General features: G+C 37.7%; 1 protein-coding gene across 1 annotated transcript in view; it reads right to left on the reverse strand.

The window, feature by feature from the left end:
- Window positions 1-15,798, reverse strand: part of LOC125239543 — a 72,137-nt gene extending 56,339 nt beyond the window's left edge. Inside the window, exons 1-2 of the mRNA XM_048147158.1 lie at window positions 15,364-15,798; window positions 14,982-15,128 (exon numbers count right to left, since the gene is read on the reverse strand). Of these exons, the coding sequence (XP_048003115.1) occupies window positions 14,982-15,128; window positions 15,364-15,685 (469 nt within the window). The 5' untranslated portion in view covers window positions 15,686-15,798. The remainder of the gene's footprint in view (window positions 1-14,981; window positions 15,129-15,363) is intronic.
- Window positions 15,799-20,077: the final 4,279 nt, after the last annotated feature.

Raw genomic sequence — 20,077 nt, forward strand, 5'->3', positions numbered from 1 at the left:
AGTACGGAACTCTTCAACGGAACCTAACCTTGTTCTCTTCGTTATGTTTGTTAGCATGTTGTATTTCCAAGTCACATTTTGGCCAAGCTCGATTTCAGTTAATGGGAGCCATGAGGAATCAAGTGACTTTTATATTTTTATTAGAAAATCAGAAGTAATGTGTTAAGGTTTTTAAAAACTCCTATAAGTTTCCTGACTCGACTCATGTGAAGCTCTATGTGTAAATGTTAAGCGTAATAAAAATATCAGTAACATGTCCATCGATTTTTTGACTTCTGAAACAAAGGTTCCATAAAATACTATAGACAGTTTTCATATTAAAATATCTAAATATCATATTGACTTTTATTCATATGCTCCGGCAGTGTTACCCCGATATGATTTGTTGCGAGGACCTATTCTATTTCGCGATATATCAGAATAAAAAAAAGCATTATTAGTAGGATTGTTTATTAAATTTATCGCAATGTTTACCAATGTTCTTTTATACATTTCTGGCATGCCTATAAATCACTCCTATATGACAATATTTGATTTATACGACTATAAATGTGAATAAAGTAACCGATGTGAGGCAGAGGGCTGTACAGTGTCGTTGATAAGTTCGCTATGCCGCATCCCGCGCCTCTAACACGCCCACTGGCAGCGCACATTTTTTGTCCACATAACACTTCACTTCCGGATTCCGGACACGATATTCCAAACGACAGATAGATACTTAGGTCCTGCGTAGCACACTAGTGGGATAAACTCTATGGCATCGGTGTGTCCCTATTGCACTTACAGACAGTGCCAAAAGGACGGCCTGATATCGTTTATCACGCGACCGTCCCTGCCAGCCTGGCAATGCTTTTCATCATACTGTTTACTCATATGAACTGTCAAATAACTATTGTGCTTGCAAGGGTGTTTTCTCTTATCTACTGTCAAATGACTTAGTGAAATATAATCCTTGTGTTGGTCAAAATAGGCTTCAAAGTACCACGTTGCACGCTTTCTGTCGGCCGTCGTCCTGCTGAAGGACAGATTGAGATTGAAGGTCTATGCCCACTAGATCGTACCATACCATGACATACGGTCTACCTTGCCCACTGAACGTGTCGACGGCGTTCCATACCCGTTTGATGCTCGTATCGTTGCGTTAGTTTTTTTTAATGGTCTCTATTCCTATGCAGTATCAATAGGTTACTGGAGGTCAATTTACGGTAGTTCCATTGATACTGTTCATACAATTAATTTTTTCTTTTCTAAACCAAAGCAACGCGTATACAGCCCGTTTACAACGGGTATGCAATGATTATCATACGCGGTTACAACCGCCGCCCGCAGAGACCGGCTCGCGTCGGCGCGTCGCGTGTCCCGCGCGGCGCGTGTCCTACACGGCGCGTCCTGCGCGGCGCGTGTTCCGCACGTCGCGTGTCCGCTCCGACGAATATTCTCGCCGACAATAGTGCCCGGGCCGAGCATGGCCGGTGACGGAACGGGCTAGTGAGCAAGGTCTCATCGTTTTCATACTTCTTTTTTCTTCTTCTTTGCATCCTGTTACCCTCTGCTGGGGTGTAGGGCTCGAATCATATTTCTCCATTTACTCCGGTCTTGGGCAGTTTGGGTGACGTCCTCCCACCCCATGCCTAGCACCCTGAGCTCCTGCTGAACCGAACGACGCCAGGTCGATTTAGGGCGGCATGGTTTGCGCTTTCCGGGTACATTCCAGGTGAGGGCTATTTTGGATAGGTGGGTATCAGGTTTTCTGAGGATGTGTCCAATCCAATGCCATTTCCGCGTCTGTATTTCTTCTTGTACGGGTGCTTGTCCAGTTATTCTCCATAAGTGGGCGTTTGTGATTCAGTTAGGCCAAAGGATACGTAGGATCTGCCTCAAGCATTTGTTCACAAACACTTGGAGTTTTGACATTATTATAGGTCTTTGCGGACAAACCAGGTCTCACACCCGTACAGTAATACGGCCTTTACGTTGCAATTGAAAATCCTCAGTTTAGTTCTTCTAGTCAGGGTCGAGGAGCTCCACACCGGTTTAAGCTGACCGAAAGCGGCTCGGGCTTTGTTTATTCGAGATTCAATGTCAGCTTCAGTTCCTCCACTCTGGTCAACGATACTGCCCAGGTAGCTTTGGTCTCATCGTTTTCACACAAAGAATATTTTTTGACGGATACGCTTCTAGCACGGTCATGGTATGGTACGGTCTAGGCAAAGACCTTGGTTTAAAGCTTCTGTGGCTAAGTTGGTCATAGCGACGGCTCCGGCAAAGCCGGTCGCAGGTTCGAGACCTGCCGGAGGTGTAACTTTTTCCATTCATTTAGAAATTGAAGGACAAGGCAAAAAAACACCGAATCCTGATAGGATCACTTTGTTGTCCGTCCATACGTCTGTCTGCCTGTCACGACCCTTCAGGAACGCGTGGTATTATGTTGCATACCTCAAATAATACATTCATGAGTATCACAAATTTCACAATTACTTTTTCGTTTGCGAGCGTAGGTGCACCGGTTATATTTTTATGCCTTGTCCTCAGTGTGTGTCCTTACATGAACTAGCAAAGTATGTTTATAGCTGTTAGCGTAATTGCACAGGCTTGCATTTATATGATTTTTCTCCGGTGTGTCCTTACATGTCTTTGCAAATGATGTTTATAGCTGCTAGTGTAATTGCACTGGTTGCATTTATATGGCTTTTTACCCGTGTGTGTCCTTACATGAGTTTGCAAATTACTTTTCCGGCTACTAGCGTAGTTACACTGGTTGCATTTATACGGCTTTTCCCCAGTGTGTATTTGTACATGATCTAGCAATGACATTTTATGGCTGCTAGCGTAGTTGCACTGGTTGCATTTATATGGCTTTTCCCCAGTGTGTGTCCTTACATGACATTGCAAACTACGTTTGTGGCTACTCGCGTAGTTACACTGCTTGCATTTATATGGCTTTTCCCCAGTGTGTGTCCTTACATGAACTTGCAGTGAACTTGTATAGCTGCTAGCGTAGTTACACTGGTTGCATTTATATGGCTTTTCCCCAGTGTGTGCCCTTACATGAACTTTTAAATCTTGTTTGTAGTTGCTAGCGTAGTTGCACTGGTTGCATTTATATGGCTTTTCCCCAGTGTGTGTCCTTACATGAACTTTTAAATCTTGTTTGTAGTTGCTAGCGTAGTTGCACTGGTTGCATTTATATGGCTTGTCCCCAGTATGTGTCATTACGTGAACTTTCAATGAAATTTTTAGGCTACCAGCGTAGTCACACTGATCACATTTATATGGCTTTTCACCAGTGTGTGTCCTTACATGATTTATCAAATTATTTTTCTGGCTACTAGCGTAGCTGCACTGGTTACATTTATATGGCTTTTCACCAGTGTGTGTCCTTACATGATTTATCAAATTATTTTTCTGGCTACTAGCGTAGCTGCACTGGTTACATTTATATGGCTTTTCCCCAGTATGTGTCCTTACATGATTTAGGAAATGATCTTTCCGGCTACTAGCGTAGTTGCACTGGTTACACTTATATGACTTTTCCCCGGTGTGTTTCTTATAATGAATTTTCAAATTACTTTTTGAGCTGGAAGTATAGTTGCACTGGTCACACCGGTGCAGCCTCTCACTGGTGTGTTTACTCAAATGCCTAATTAAGCGTAGTTTCTGAACCGTCGTATATTTACAGTGAGCACATTTGTAGGTTTCGGGTCCGCCGCTTGATATCTTCTGTGGAGTTTGCCCTGCAACAGAAATACCTTTATTTTACTAAAGAGCCGGACCACACAGACCGCACGCCTCGCGAGGCAAACGTCCTGCTTATGCGCGCACGTTTGCCTCGCCCGAGCAAATTAGCTCGGCAAGATGGCGGTCCTCGGTCAGCTCAGCTGTTATAGGGGACATTGTTGCGCGACACATTTCGCCAGCGTATTACGAGTCGCAAATTACTTAACAACCTAATGTAGCTTCGACAAATCATATTAAATAGAACCTGAAGAAAATTGTAATTAAAAAGAAGATTCTGGGTAATTCCATGGCAGAGAGCGAAAAAAAGCAATTTTTTGAGGTCAGAATTTTTAAAATCTGGTTATGGGGTAATGTGCTTTGGCTCTAGACCTTACTTGAACCGATTTTTTTTTTAATAAACTGAGTTTAACTAAGTATGGCAATTTTTTTAAAGTTTAAAATGCGTGGCCTGTGTGGTGACGGGTTAAGAATTTCACCACCCCCTTTCTTCCCGTGGGTGTCGTAGAAGGCGACTGTGGGATATGGGTTAAATTGTGGCGTAGGCGAGAGGCTGGCAACCTGTCACTGCAATGTCACAGTTTCGTTTTCTTTCAACCCCTTATTTGCCAAGAGTGGCACTGAAGCTTTAGTCATTTATTAAATATTGCATTGTCATGTACATAATAAGGTGTTAGTTTACATTTGATTCCAGTTCATGACACCCTGTAATGTTAGAGTAATTATTTATTAATGCCTTATTTTGATTTATCTTACTGTCATTTATGATGAAAGTATTAAAGAATATCAATTGACTAATAGTAGTCACTGGGTTTCCGCCATGTTGGAATGTTATAAAAATGGCGGACAAGCAGTGACGGGGGCCAGTTCGAGTACAGACGAGTAGTAGTGAAGAAGTCTTGAATTATTTATTGTAAATTGGTTGTTAATATGTTTGTTATAAGTGAATAAAGTAAATGTGATGGTACAAGTAATAGTTTTCATCATCAACCTGGTAATATCCCCAACAGTTCAGAAGTTGGACGAAACAAAAATCGATAAGATTTTTGCCACGCCGCACAAGTGTAAGGTTTTTTTTTTTTAGTCAAAATAATGTAACGGATTTATTTAACGAAACGTGCATTTAAATTGCTTTGGTAAGTGAGACATGTATTATATTTATTTCTTAAAATTAAACTTCATGTTCTGAAACTGGTTTGATAATCTACCCTCATGGCAGTATAAATTGATGAACTCTCATTATTGTTTTATTTAAAAGATGACTTACTTTTGTACCTAAAAATCTTTTTACAAAAGGTGTGTAACATTACATTGCCCATTAGTTATTGAAACACATAAATCTGATAACTATATGACTAGTATATTCTGGATACACAATAAGCGCCGTCATATGATACGTCATTCAGTTTGTGACAGTAAAATTTCATAAATTAATTGGCATAAGGAAATCGTGGAATTATGAGTAAAGTAAATTTGTATCTTATCAATAGAAATAAAGTTCTGATTAAACGACTGCTTTATTTAACGATGCCTCGAGTTGTTAAACACAAGCCATTTTATGTTGTTTCCGAAAAGTGGTGTAATTTATTCCAACGAGGCAATTGTCCTGCTGTTGTATTCTGTTATTATAATATAATTATACATATTCGAGCTTATCAAGTTATACAGATCAGATAAACAATTAAACATTCATGCTGAATGAAATACGCTGTGTAAAATATGTTCTCATAAAGTACTTCAATAATTTAATCCCTCGTGTCCGGTAACACAAGATTGGTAAAAATTATGTATACTTATGAAAAGTTGATCTCAATTCAAACTGAGAATTATAATGCAGTTCTTAATTTTGATATTTAATGCTTTAAGTACGATTTTGAACAAAAACGATTCCTGTTCATTTGCAAATACATATTTAATAGTGAATTTAACATATTATATTAACCGTTAAAATTGAAGTTGTGCAATTGTGGGTAGTTTAATTCTGTTAAGTACTGAATTTAAATAAACAACTTTGATAATAAGGTTGCCAATCCCTGGTATGAATAATGGAGAGTAAGTTGTATCTCTAATCATCTTCAGATATTTTATGATAACTCGTTATAAAAATGTTTAGCGTTTTAAAGTTTTAAAACTCAACGAATTGTAATGTGTTGTTTTTCAACGTTTTATTTCACGAATTGGACTGATTGATCTCATTTTGATTGTTGACGGTATGCTACCACATTTATGAATACTATTTTATAATGGCCAGTGATGGCAGAATTATTTAATCAAAGCAACGTATAAAACAAAATTCTTCGCATTTTACCATGGTGATCATGAGTGATAATTCGATGGGAAATCGAAAAATTACATCTATGGTGTGAATAAATATCATTAAGACATGTTTCAGACTATTAGTAAATAAAGTAATATCTGTTTGCTTCTTAAGAATAACGATTCAATCTTGATATGCTTATATATTATGGTGCATGTGACATGACATGGGTGATGGTCACATGTAGTCACATGTAGTCATATGTAGAGTCATATGTAGAGTCATATGTAGAGTCATATGTAGAGTCATATGTAGAGTCATATGTAGAGTCATATGTAGAGTCATATGTAGTCATATGTAGAGTCATATGTAGAGTCAGTCATATGTAGAGTCAGTCATATGTAGAGTCAGTCATATGTAGAGTCAGTCATATGTAGAGTCAGTCATATGTAGAGTCAGTCATATGTAGAGTCAGTCATATGTAGAGTCAGTCATATGTAGAGTCAGTCATATGTAGAGTCAGTCATATGTAGAGTCAGTCATATGTAGAGTCAGTCATATGTAGAGTCAGTCATATGTAGAGTCAGTCATATGTAGGTCATAGAGTCATATGTACGCGTAAACTCGAGTATTTTGGCCCCAGTATAAAATAATGACTTGAGCCAGGGTATTGCACAATGAATCGTATCTTGTGGAATAAATAGTTGACGCACGCGGATGGACGTGCGGGATTTAGAGCGCGTGGATGAACGTGCGAGATTTAAAGCGCGTGGATGAACGTGCGAGATTCAAAGCGCGTGGATATACGTGCATAACATTTAAGCACGTTGATGAACGTGAAAGACTTTCATTTCAACCTTTATAAATACATGAAACATGAATATAAAAGTACAACATAAATGACTGTGCCTTAATATCAGAATGTATATTATTTGCGACTTTTGATTGGATAAAGCAGTACAGCAATAATTACATATTTATCTTTTGGCTACGTGTAATACGTGTATCCAGTTCTTTACATGTTTTATAGTCTTAGGTGATCAAGAATAAAGTAACAAAAAAGAGACTTTATTGATAACATATAAAACTTATTACCTAGCAGGTTTAGCTCGTAAAATATTAAAAGTGAAGTACTTAAACTTTGTATCGGTTATGAAGAGACCTATTAGATTTAAAATAAAATCGTTACTAACGACTAGTTTCCCTTTCATAGATAAAAGAAATAAATTGAAAATGTGCAATTTGAAATCTAGAGAGCAAACATTAATAATCTTTTGTCTTTAAATTCGCGATAGCTTTTCATGAAAAGAAAATATATACTTGCTTTATGTGTGAATAGATCTTTTGATAATTAAATGAATTGCTTACCACTTGCGGCTTGTAATCAGCGCGAATAAAGATACGTCGGATATCGTATTTGGTTTTTCATACGACACGGTATTTATAAAAAAAAAAGAGATTATGTATATAATGTCTGACGGGTGTCGCTATTGTTGACCTGTAACCTAAATAGTATATGTACAAAGAGTTTTTCTATTTCGGCATACTATTGCATCAATCTTAGCTAGTACCTAAAATAATAATAATAATAACAGGATAAAAAAAAATAATAATAAGGACCTACACCGTAGTCGTGTACTTGCGATTAGTCTTAAATGGTTGCGTAATATAATATGTTTACGTTACAAATGGTAAATATTAACTAGGCGCGATATTTTATTGACAGGTCATTTGAGTATTTAAAGATTCTGTAAATGTGTATGATATATACATCTGAAAAATCTTGAATATAATTACTCAGTATATATAAACAGTAGATATATTAATAGGCGATGACAATAATTTAATTAATCATAACGACTATCGATACATTATGACTTATTGAATTGATTACCGAACCATAATCGTTTTACCATAATTTCGAAGACAGTCGAAATTATGTTCCTAAAGAAAGTGTTGCAAGTTTCAGATCAAGGACCGAGGAGCGTCCAGGTGAAAGGGCCAGGGTCTGGTATTCGTTTACCACCCAGGAGTGCCCAGGTGAGAGGGTCGGGGTGTAGATTCACTTCCGACCCAGGAGTGCCCAGGTGAGAGGGTCAGGGTAAAGATACCTCTGTTTCGATCGTCCACCGTGGGTCCTCATACGCTGGCATGGTATGCGAGCTTGCGTCTGGCGGCGCAATGTCCGGCGTCCGTGATGAGCAGCATCGGCAGCACTATCCAGGCTGACAGAGCTTGGGTGGCCCATGATGCTGTTGCAGCGGACGGGTACATCATGTTGCCAAAGCCCGTGGCGGCACGGGAATTTCATTCAATCGTGTGATGAGGTGGTGATGTCATAAAACCGTGTAAATGTGTTCTTTTTGCTTGTTTCGCGAGTGAAGTGTGAAGTGAAGTGTTGCATTGTTTACTTAAATATGTTTATAACTTGTGAAATTAATTTAATTATCATAATTTAATTAGATGTAATGAATTCAATTGGATGTAATGAATTTAATTAGATGTAATTAATTTAATTGTATCGAAGTTAATGTTATTCATATATTTATTTTTCACGGGCCTATATTTCTTGATAAGATTTATGGAAATATTTAAAAATCCATTTTATAGGATATCGTAATTATGGGGTAAAGGTATCGGTATGAAGTGAAGTGATGTTTTGTGTTTCTATTGTTTAAGAATTATTTCAAATGCATATTATACTACACTTTTATAATCTTTTTCTTGTATAAACTGATATTGTCTTTCTTTTGAATTATTTCACATTAAGTTTTGGCGAAGGGTCTCGCCTCGAACAGGATGGCCGAGCTGTTAGAGTAATTATTTATTAATGCCTTATTTTGATTTATCTTACTGTCATTTATGATGAAAGTATTAAAGAATATCAATTGACTAATAGTAGTCACTGGGTTTCCGCCATGTTGGAATGTTATAAAAATGGCGGACAAGCAGTGACGGGGGCCAGTTCGAGTACAGACGAGTAGTAGTGAAGAAGTCTTGAATTATTTATTGTAAATTGGTTGTTAATATGTTTGTTATAAGTGAATAAAGTAAATGTGATGGTACAAGTAATAGTTTTCATCATCAACCTGGTAATATCCCCAACAGTAAGGGCACACAATATATAACTTAATTTAGGTTATACATTACATCAATGATTAATTTAGGAATTTTAACAGTATGTTGTTTTAGAAAATCGCTGTATTAATTAATTGGTCAAGTTATTAATATAGATATTAATTTAATTTAATAAATGTCATTTTATAATAGTATGATTGTAGAAATATAAAAGATTATGATTTAAAAGTCCTAAACCAATTCGATGTCACATTACACTAGTGTATTATCTTTAAGGAATGATTCGACTGTGTAATAGCATTTTTTTAATAGTAGGCATTTCAGTTTAGAGTTGAACAATTTATCAGTGGGTTCGAATTTAATAGTATTCGGGAGTTTGTTAAAGATTTGAATACATTTATAGTGTGGTCCTTTTTTATACATAGCTAAGTTGGATTTAGGTATTAACAGCTTATTCCTATATTGACTTCTGGTTTTACAAGTATCTTCTTTTAATGGAAATAATTCTGTATGTTGCCTTACAAATTGTGCAGCCTCCATTATATATATTGAGGCGTCAACAGTTCCTGCTGTATAAAATGCGGTTGGCAACTGTTAGGGACGCGTATGTTCGCCAGGATTCGAATGCACTTTTTTTGTAGGATAAATATTTCTTTGGCGTTTGTGCTATCTCCCCAGAGAAGTACGCCATATCGGAGAGCAGAATAGATATAAGCAAAATACACGGATAAAGCCGACTCAAGATCAGTGTTCGCTTTTAATATACCAAGGGCGTAGATAAACTTGACTATTCTTGTTTTAAGACTTTCGATGTGAGCCTTCCAGTTTAACCCTGAGTCTATTGTTATTCCCAATAACTTAAAATCATTTACTTCTTCTATAATATTTTTACTTATTTCAAGCTTTAGTTCCAAGGATTTTTTCTGCGTAGGTTTAAATTGGATAATTTTTGTTTTCTGTAGGTTTATATCTAAATTATGCTCGGCAAGCCAATTTTTAACAGTGTTTAAAAGATTCAAGAGTTTTTGATTTGCTTCGGTACTGTCTGTGGCACTAAACAGCAAAGAGACGTCGTCTGCGAACATAACACATTTTGTATTTACATCTATGATTTTTGGCAAATCGTTGATATACACCAAAAATAGGGTACAAGCTAAGATACTACCTTGAGGTAAGGAGCAAGTTGTTTGACGCAGTTCAGAGTTTAAGCTGATCATCTCTCGGTTCTGGTGGTCGTAATAATCTATTTGGACGTATTGTTTCCGATTTTGTAAGTATGACTGGAACCATTTGTAGGCCATGCCGCGTACTCCTACGCCGTATAGTTTATTCAATAGGATCTCGTGTGATACTTTGTCGTATGCCTTGGTCATATCTAAGAGAAGGCCTATGCTATATTGTTTTATGTTTAAGTATTCCAGGATATGTGTTATATAATGGTAAACAGCTAGGGTTGTTGAATGGCGTTTTCGAAATCCGTGTTGATTAGGGTCTAAAATATTATATTTTTCGAGAAAGCTATACAAACGATTTGCCATAGATTTTTCAAAGATTTTTGACACGGATGGTAGAAGGGCAATCGGTCGATATTGGTTTGGGCTATGTGCAGTACCGCCTGGTTTTAAAATTGGTTTAATTTTAGATGTTTTTAATAGTTCTGGGAAAGTACCTTCGTCAAAAGACTGGTTTATTAATAGAGTTAGTGGGGTCGCTAGTTCAACATCACATTTCTTAATTAAAGCAGCTGGAAGCTCGTCAAAGCCATAGCTTTTTTTATTTTTTAATTGACGTATCAGTTTCCGTATTTCGTCCTCTTTGACTGGAGTAATATAAATGGAATTCGTAGTAGGATAGATAACAGGTCGACCGACACGTGGTGTTATCTCTCCCGCGGGCGCGCGTGCGCGGGGCGGTGGTGGCGGGGAGCTCGGCGCGGGAGCCGATGATTCGCCTACCGATGCGAAATACTCATTAAACATGTTTGTTATTCGCGCGGACGATTCTAAAATATTATCTCCTATTTTTAAAGTTATATTTTTACGGATAATTTTTTTATTTCTCCGGGTTATGTTATTAATTAGTGTCCACATTGTTTTTACTTTATTATTTGATCTCTTAATTTGATTAATGTGATTGATTTTCTTCGATTTTTGTATGCATTTCTTGAGGATTTTCTCGTATTTTTTATAGTGGTCGTGTATGATTATGCTATTTGTGGTATTGACGAAGCTTTTTAGCTGTCTTTTATGGCGGCAAGCGAGTTTTATACCTTTTGTTAGCCATGTTTTATTATGGGTGGGAGATACTAATTTAATACGTCTCTTTGGTAAATATGTATTTAAAATATTTTGTAATGTGTCATGAAATGCTTGGAAATTTTGATTTAAGTTGTTTTTTGTTAATAGTATGTCATTCCAATTTATTTCAGCGAGTTTTTGTTTGAATAGTACCATGTTTTTTTCACTAAATATTCTACTGTGTGCGTACCACTGCTTTTGAGTATTGTGTGTATCTTGTCTTTGGAGTGTCATTAAAACGCTTTTGTGGTCCGATATGCCGTTATCTTCTACCTCAACCTTACAATTGGTTTGATTAGTAAATATTAAATCGATACATGTAGATGAGCTATTTTTCACCCTTGTGGGTTGTTTTACAATTTGTTGAAAATTATAGCATAACATGGTTTCTATTAATCTGGTTTTTGTAGGTGAATTACCCAAAAAATTTATATTAAAGTCGCCAACTATAAAGATGTGTCTATTTTTCTCTAGGTTTTGTATCTTACAAAGTAATATATTCAAACAATTAAAAAAGGTTTCAATTTCTCGATCTGGTCTGTAAATGTTAACTATAAGTATATTTTCCTTGGGTATTTCTATGGCACAACACTCAAAAATGCACTCTTTCGATAATTTAGCTAAGTCTTTTCTTTCAGTAAATTCGATGTTTTGTTGCAACAGAATTGCCACACCTCCTCCTTGATGTTGACTCCTATTATATGAAGCTGCGAAATCGTAGTTGTTAATGGTAACTAATTCCTTTTGGTTTTCAGATATCCAGGTTTCAGTTACACATGCTAACGAAATATTTTTGTCTAGCAGAAGGGTCTCCATGATGTCGGTTTTATTTTTTAGGCTTTGGGCATTTTGAACTAAGATAGTAAATTCATGCACGAAAGGAATTATTTTCGTTGTTGGTGCCGTCTGATTGTGTGGCCGGAGTTGATTGTTGTTGTTTGCATGTAGGCATGATTTGCGCGTCTTGTTTTGTGTCTAGTTGCTGTGCTTGCATTTCTTGTGACCTATTTTTGTCATGGACGTATTCTATACCATTTATAAAGAGCCTGTTGTTCCTGATGATAGCATATTTTCCCTCATGACGTGCTTTTTTCATATTTTCTCTAAGTAGCGTTCTTTCTTCTAATGCTTTCTTATCTAAGAGAGGTGAAATTGCGTAGCCTGTGTTTTTAAAATAGTGTGCGTTTTGAAGTGCGTAGTTAGTCATACGTCTGCTTAAGAGATCTAATCGTACAGGGCGACGACGGTGCCCTCTTTTGCCTATTCGAGTGGCCTGTTCTATAAATCCGTTAATATTTATATTCATAATATCTGAAAACATGTTATCAACACGATAACATAAATCTGGTTCCGTTTCCAATTCGTACTCGTCCAAGCCATACACAATTATTGTTTTGTTTTGTTCGATATTTTTAGTGGAGTTTGTTTCCGTCCCTATTTGATATTTTAGCTGTTGTAGTTCCGTTTTTAATTTTTGGGTTTCGTTCTCTAATTGTTCGATTTTTGTCTTAGTTTTCAGTAATTCATTCTTTTGAATTTCGTGTTGCGTTGATAATGTGCTGATTTCTTTAGTTATATCTAGTTTTATTTGGTGTATACTTGTATTTATTTCTTTTAGTATAGTAGTTCTCATCTCAGCTAACATGATTGTTTTATATCGATCCAATTTTTTATCCAATAGGGCGCTAAGTTGGTCTAGTGTGAGCGGCTGGTCGTTTATTGTTGAGGGTGCGATGTTTGTAGATAAGTTGTGTGATGTGATGCTTGTTTCGGTGTTATTATATGTTTGGGTGTGAGTGTCTTCCTCTAAGTTTAGCAGATCGTCGACTGACATGGTGGTGTCGTCGAGGCCGGGGACCGACGCTGGTGCTGGGGGTAAGTATCGATTTCGTACTGGGGTGTTATCATCTCTTTTCCTACGTGTGACGTTATTGCAATTTTGGCAGGTCCAATATAATTTTAGATCCTTCCCGTGTTCCCTATAATAGGCTGAAGTCATGCTAGTACACGAGTAGTGATACGCTGCGTGGCAGGTGACGCATTTCAATAGCTCTAAGCGGACATTTATGTCTAAATTGCATCCTAAGCACTTCATCTTAAATGTTTTATTGTGTTTCTGTTCTTAATATCTAGGTATACTTGCTGTGAAGTCGGTTTGTTATTGCGTTGGGTAGGCGCCGCTGTTAGCGCGTGCGAGCGGTGAGTCCTATATGCGAGTCCACGCGCGCGACAGAGATGCCGTCATTGACAAATGACTCAACTTAAATCACATACGTATCACTGTCTTTCCACTTCAAACATCACTTTAATTATATAAATATCGTCACTATCGATTCACATGCACCTTCAACTAAATAATATGCCAACTTCCGGACTCCCGGGGGCTTATTTTAACTATTTCGATTTAATCTATGCGGAGCTATTATTTTCGCGTGGTGTCAGCTCGAATTCCAACTACCCTCCTTTTTTCTTTAGTAGTTTCATGTGCTCTGCCGACCCCTTTATGGGATACAGGCGTGATTGTATGTATGTATGTATGTAAAATGCGTGCTTTTTAAGATAGGTGCGGGTCTCCGGTGAGCTCGCTTACATTTTTTGTTTTAGTTTATCAATATGTGTGAGGGCACTCGACTAATGTGGCCAATTTATTTGTTTCACAGGAGTCGGGAACAAACCTTAAATGTTAAACTTAACGTTTTTAACTTAAGTACAATTGTGATGTGCAAGGAAACTTCTTTGGTGCTACTGTTGCAAGGTGCCTTTGGACTTTGTTTTTTTGTGTGGAAGGGTCAGCCCTGTCCACGTGGCGAGGGGGCGTCAGCTCCGGAGTTCATCCCTGACGTGTGTCTCCTGCTTTACCACTGAGCGTAGTTCATATTTCATATGGTGTCGAATTTAGTATTTTGGAAACATTAACTGAAACCTTTCTGTAAGCAAGATTTTATTTATATTTAACTAGCTTTTGCCCACAGCTTCGCTCGCGTCGAATTCGAAAATTGCGGAATGGTCCAACCAAACGTCCACCTCCTACTTTAGGGAAGTGGGGGTTTAGAAAGAGACAAAAAGTAGCCTATGTCACTCACTACTTAAAAACCACATCAATTCGTTGCTCCGTTTTGCCGTGAAAGATGGACAAACAAACAGATGTTATATTGTTTAATTTGTTTCTCCTCTCGCTCTCCTCGATAGAGCCAAAATTTAGTTTTTGTATTTTTTTTTTTTAACATGGGTGTATTTTACTTTGACTTTTCGGAGCTTACAATTCCATTTAATTCAGAAATTATCACTCAACAAATCTGATTATAATCTTGCGGCTGATTGCAGATATATCTAATTTAAATTCAGACGCTGCCCATCACTAATCCAGCCTATTCCCCATCTTACCAGTTGAACCACTGGAAATTTCCTTCCTAATAGATTTACTAGTTATACCCGTGGGAACTGTTGTCCCAGATACATTACCAGTAAAACAAAACCCCCCAATAGCCAAACTCTTACATAAGAGTCTACATAGAATTAGGTTATTGATATTGACAACCTACAAAGTAAACTTGAATCTATGACCCAAGATAAAAAAATAGCCAGATAGATCTTGTCACGTAATAATTATATACCTGACTCGTTGTCCCGGTCTGTACTCCGAATGTGGGTGAGAAGCTTGTCCATGTCAAGACGATTCAACCGCACACTGCAGTCCCTTAGGAAGGGTCCCCTGGGGACAATCTCACACGACTGTTGCTCTTTGATCGCCCCATTTGACACTGAAAAAAAATTACAGACTTGAACAAAAACCATGTCCCCATATTTATGATCACTTAAAGTATGATTACTTAAATTATACTATGATATGAACATTTACGTAGCATTAAGGTATACTTTTGGTGGTCTAAGGTTGTTATTCGGTTTAAAACTGAATATTTCCAAACACAAATAGGTTAAGTAAAGTTATATATGTAAAATTGAATATGTCTTTGTCTAAAAGAGCCCACAACTAACCCGTTGTCGCGTGTCGCGTGCCGCGGCGCTCCACTAGCTCGGGGCCGAGCACGAGCTCGTCCTTCACCGCGTGGCCGGCGTACAGCTCCGCCGCCGCGCGCGCGCTGGCTGACTCCTCTTTTACACTCACTTCTGAGTACGATGGCTCACTGTTTATACACACACCATCGGGTCTAGGTTCGTCCTTGACGCACACATCGTCCAGAAAATGCTCCACTTTCACAGACACTGCGATCGTTGATAAATCCGTCATACACGCATCCTCACCGGGCTCAGCCTTCTCGGTAATACTTTCAGTGCCCTGTAACGCTGGCGACTCCATCGTAAACTATTTGTAAACACCATTAACACTATTAAATTTGCTAGTATTATTGTACAAGCAAGTGGACAGAAGTGAGACCTTCATCCGAATAAAATAGTTTTTGTTTTATATCTGTAAAACATAATGTACATATTAACAGACGATTCATGATCCATTACTACTTTTACAAAATTCCAACCTAAAAATAAATGTCAGCTGTCAAATAGCATAGCGCCTTTTTTTAGGTGTTTTTTTTCGTGACGCAATGGCGTTCGATACTGTTTAAGACACAGTTTTAAGCGCTAAGTTTTTTTTGGCGGGAACGTTGAACTGAGAAGGCGCGCTGCTGAAAATATTTTTTGTAAATTTAAATTAATTTGTACATTTTAACTTTTCACTGTATATTTTTAATGTAAAATAGTCCTTATAGTATTAGTTTTGTAAATATATAGTTTGTGCGTTCCCTCAATTCCCATCATGGGGGGAGGGAAGCGCACGGGGAAGAGCAGCCGCAAGCGGTCGCGTATTTTAGGTGAAAAACCACCGGAGGCGAAGGCGATGGAGCAGGAGGTACCTTCCTCCTACTTTACGGAGACACTCACCAAGAGATGCCTATTAAATGAGTACGATAGAATTTTGTAAACCGACACAACGAGTTCAACCAAACGTAGTGGTACACTTGTTTACATAATTAGAGAGTTCAGTTTACTTCTACGCCGGTGACCATAATATCGTCACCCTAGTTCACATCGATAAAAAACACCATGTACTTACAATAATGATTGACTTTTCTAAAGCATTCGATACTTTACGGCACAATACACTTTATGAGAAGTTACAACAAAATGGTATACAGGGACCCGTGCTGGACCTCATAAAGAATTATCACAATAACAGACACAACGCGGTTAGCATCGCAGGTGAACAAAGCGACCTAATTCCAACCTTATGTGGCTCGGCACAAGGCTCGATTTTAGCTCCGACTGAATACCTATTGTACGTCAATGACATGTATAAAATTTTCCAGCATGGATCCGTATATCAATTTGCAGACGATACTTGTATAATAGTAGCAAACGAGGACTTGCAGACTGCGCGGGACATGATGCAACAAGACTTTGACACACTGTGCAAATGGACTCATGACCTAGGTTTGTCTATAAATTTCTCTAAAACAAAACTTATGTATATACATTCACCTTATAAACAAGTAAACTTCACACCACAAATCGTGGCCCACGACCACAAATGTATGCACATGACCCACGTAGCCTGTAATTGTGCGCAGCTAGAAATTGTTAACGAGCACACTTACCTTGGATTAAAAATAGACCATAAGTTCAACTGGAATCCACATATAAACAATGTTTGTAACAAACTAAGATCTATACTGTCAAAACTATCCATACTAAAAAACAAATTGCCCTACAATACTTTAAGGCTCCTGTACATGGCACTGGCCGACTCTGTTATAAGCTATGGCTTAGAAAGCAACGGCAGAACATATAAAACATATCTAAACGACATATTTAACCTACAACTACGTATACTCAAGACAATTGTACCTACTAAAATCAAATATAAATACAAAGATAACTATGAGAATCTATTCAAATACTGTAAAGTATTAACTGTATTTGAAAAAATTGATACATACATACATACAATCACGCCTGTATCCCATAAAGGGGTAGGCAGAACACATGAAACTACTAAAGCTTCAGTGCCACTCTTGGCAAATAAGGGGTTGAAAGAAAACGAAACTGTGACATTGCAGTGACAGGTTGCCAGCCTCTCGCCTACGCCACAATTTAACCCATATCCCATAGTCGCCTTCTACGACACCCACGGGAAGAAAGGGGGTGGTGAAATTCTTAACCCGTCACCACACAGGTCAGGTAAGGTCAGGTGGAAAAAATTGATCTAGCAATAATAACTCAATACTATCACAATATAACAGATTTAAAGAAAAAAACACGACCCGCGCGATTACGTAACCTAGCCAACCTTCTAACATTTGAAGTAACAAAAAGTAACCATGTGTACGGGCAAAGGTTAGGGAAGTGTATGCTACCGCATATTTTGAATAGATTTTCAAACGAACTATTAAATTCGTTGGAAGGACGAACGAATAAGCAGGTAAGAAATATTGTAAAGAAATATTTGTTTAAGATAAGGCAGTCTAACGACGCCAATTAATTGTATACTTAACCCTCAAATAAATATGTAAAAATGCATGCAATCATTAGTATAATTACTTAGCCATAAAAGATAGGACTCCTTAACTCAAAAAATCTTTATTAGTTAAGAAAAAACATGTTATTTGTAATTATTTATAGAAATAAACAGTTTAATTTTTTTTTATCGTACTAACATCTTATAGTAGCAGAAGTAACACGCTTTATTGTACATAAAAAATACACATGAAACAGGGTGCGTAGCCGAATGGCACAAACGCTCACGAAACGAAACGCTCATAGATATCTATCTCTATCGCTCTTGCGTATTGGCGCGACAGAGCCAGACTACTTTTCGCGACGTTTAGTTTTCGTTTCGCGTCGGAGAAATGCCATTCGGCTACGGCACCAGGAAAGAATAACACACCAGATCTTATGCTTATGCACTAAGGTAATTCATCATCATTATCGCCGTAATTAGTACAACTGTGAACTATGCATTGTTATAAAACAAATACATCGTTACCATATGGTAACGATGTATTTGTTTTATAACAATATATTAGAAATGTCAAGTCATGTCATTTTTAACTAACACAAGTCAAATTATATTCTAATATATATATAAATTATAACCGAAATAAATTACATATATGAAAGAAAAAGTGACCAAAGCCTCCAGTGCTTGAGGCTGGAATCGAACTAGCGTTTGGTTCACATATGGGGGGGGGGGGGGGGGGGCAAACACCATGCCGTTCTACCCTAGAGGTGGTCAGAGTCGAGTCCTTGTATAGATTAATAATATGAGAGCTAATTTTGACCTCGGCAGCTGTGACCTGGGTGGCCGAGCGGAAACAGGCATCTGTCGCGATTGCAGAGTACGCGGGTTAGATTCCAACGTTAGGCACTGGAGGCCTTGGTCACTTTTTCTATTATATGTGTAATTTATTTCGGTCTTAGTTTCAAATCATATATGTATAAACGTCATGCATTTACTGACATTATACATAGTGGCGTTTGATAAAGTGGAACTGTTGATGATGGTCAGTACGGAACTCTTCAACGGAACCTAACCTTGTTCTCTTCGTTACATATGTTTGTTAGCATGTTGTATTTCCAAGTCACATTTTGGCCAAGCTCGAGTTCAGTTAATGGGAGCCATGAGGAATCAAGTGACTTTTATATTTTTATTAGAAAATCAGAAGTAATGTGTTAAGGTTTTTAAAAACTCCTATAAGTTTCATGACTCGACTCATGTGAAGCTCTATGTGTAAATGTTAAGCGTAATAAAAATATTAGTAAAATGTCCATCGCCTTTTTTGACCTCTGAAACAAAGGGTTCCTTAAAATACTATAGACAGTTTTCATATTAAAATATCTAAATATCATATTGACTTTTATTCATATCCTCCGGCAGTGTTACCCCGATATGATTTGTTGCGAGATCCCATTCTCTTTCGCGATATATCAGAATAAAAAAAAGCATTATTAGTAGGATTGTTTATTAAATTTATCACAATGTTTACAAACGTTTTTTTACATACATAGATACAGTCACGCCTGTATCCCATAAAGGGGTAGGCAGAGCACATGAAACTTCTAAAGCTTCAGTGCCACTCTTGGCAAATAAGGGGTTGAAAGGAAACGAAACTGTGGCATTGCAGTGACAGGTTGCCAGTCTCTCGCCTACGCCACAATTTAACCCATATCCCATAGTCGCCTTCTACGACACCCACGGGAAGAAAGGGCGTGGTGAAATTCTTAACCCGTCACCACACAGGCAAAAAATGTTCTTTTATACATTTATTTTCCTATAAATCACTCTTTTTATGACAATATTTGATTTATACGACTATAAATGTGAATAAAGTAACCGATGTGAGGCAGAGGGCTGTACAGTGTCGTTGACAAGTTCGCTATGCCGCCTCCCGCGCCTCTAACACACCCACTGGCAGCGCACATTTTTTTGTCCACATAACACTTCACTTCCGGATTCCGGACACGATATTCCAAACGACAGATAGATACTTAGGTCCTGCGTAGCACACTAGTGGGATAAACTCTATGGCATCGGTGTGTCCCTATTGCACTTACAGACAGTGCCAAAAGGACGGCCTGATATCGTTTATCACGCGACCGTCCCTGCCAGCCTGGCAATGCTTTTCATCATACTGTTTACTCATATGAACTGTCAAATAACTATTGTGCTTGCAAGGGTGTTTTCTCTTATCTACTG

Source organism: Leguminivora glycinivorella, chromosome 25, assembly GCF_023078275.1.
Source record: "Leguminivora glycinivorella isolate SPB_JAAS2020 chromosome 25, LegGlyc_1.1, whole genome shotgun sequence".
Lineage (NCBI taxonomy): Eukaryota > Metazoa > Arthropoda > Insecta > Lepidoptera > Tortricidae > Leguminivora > Leguminivora glycinivorella.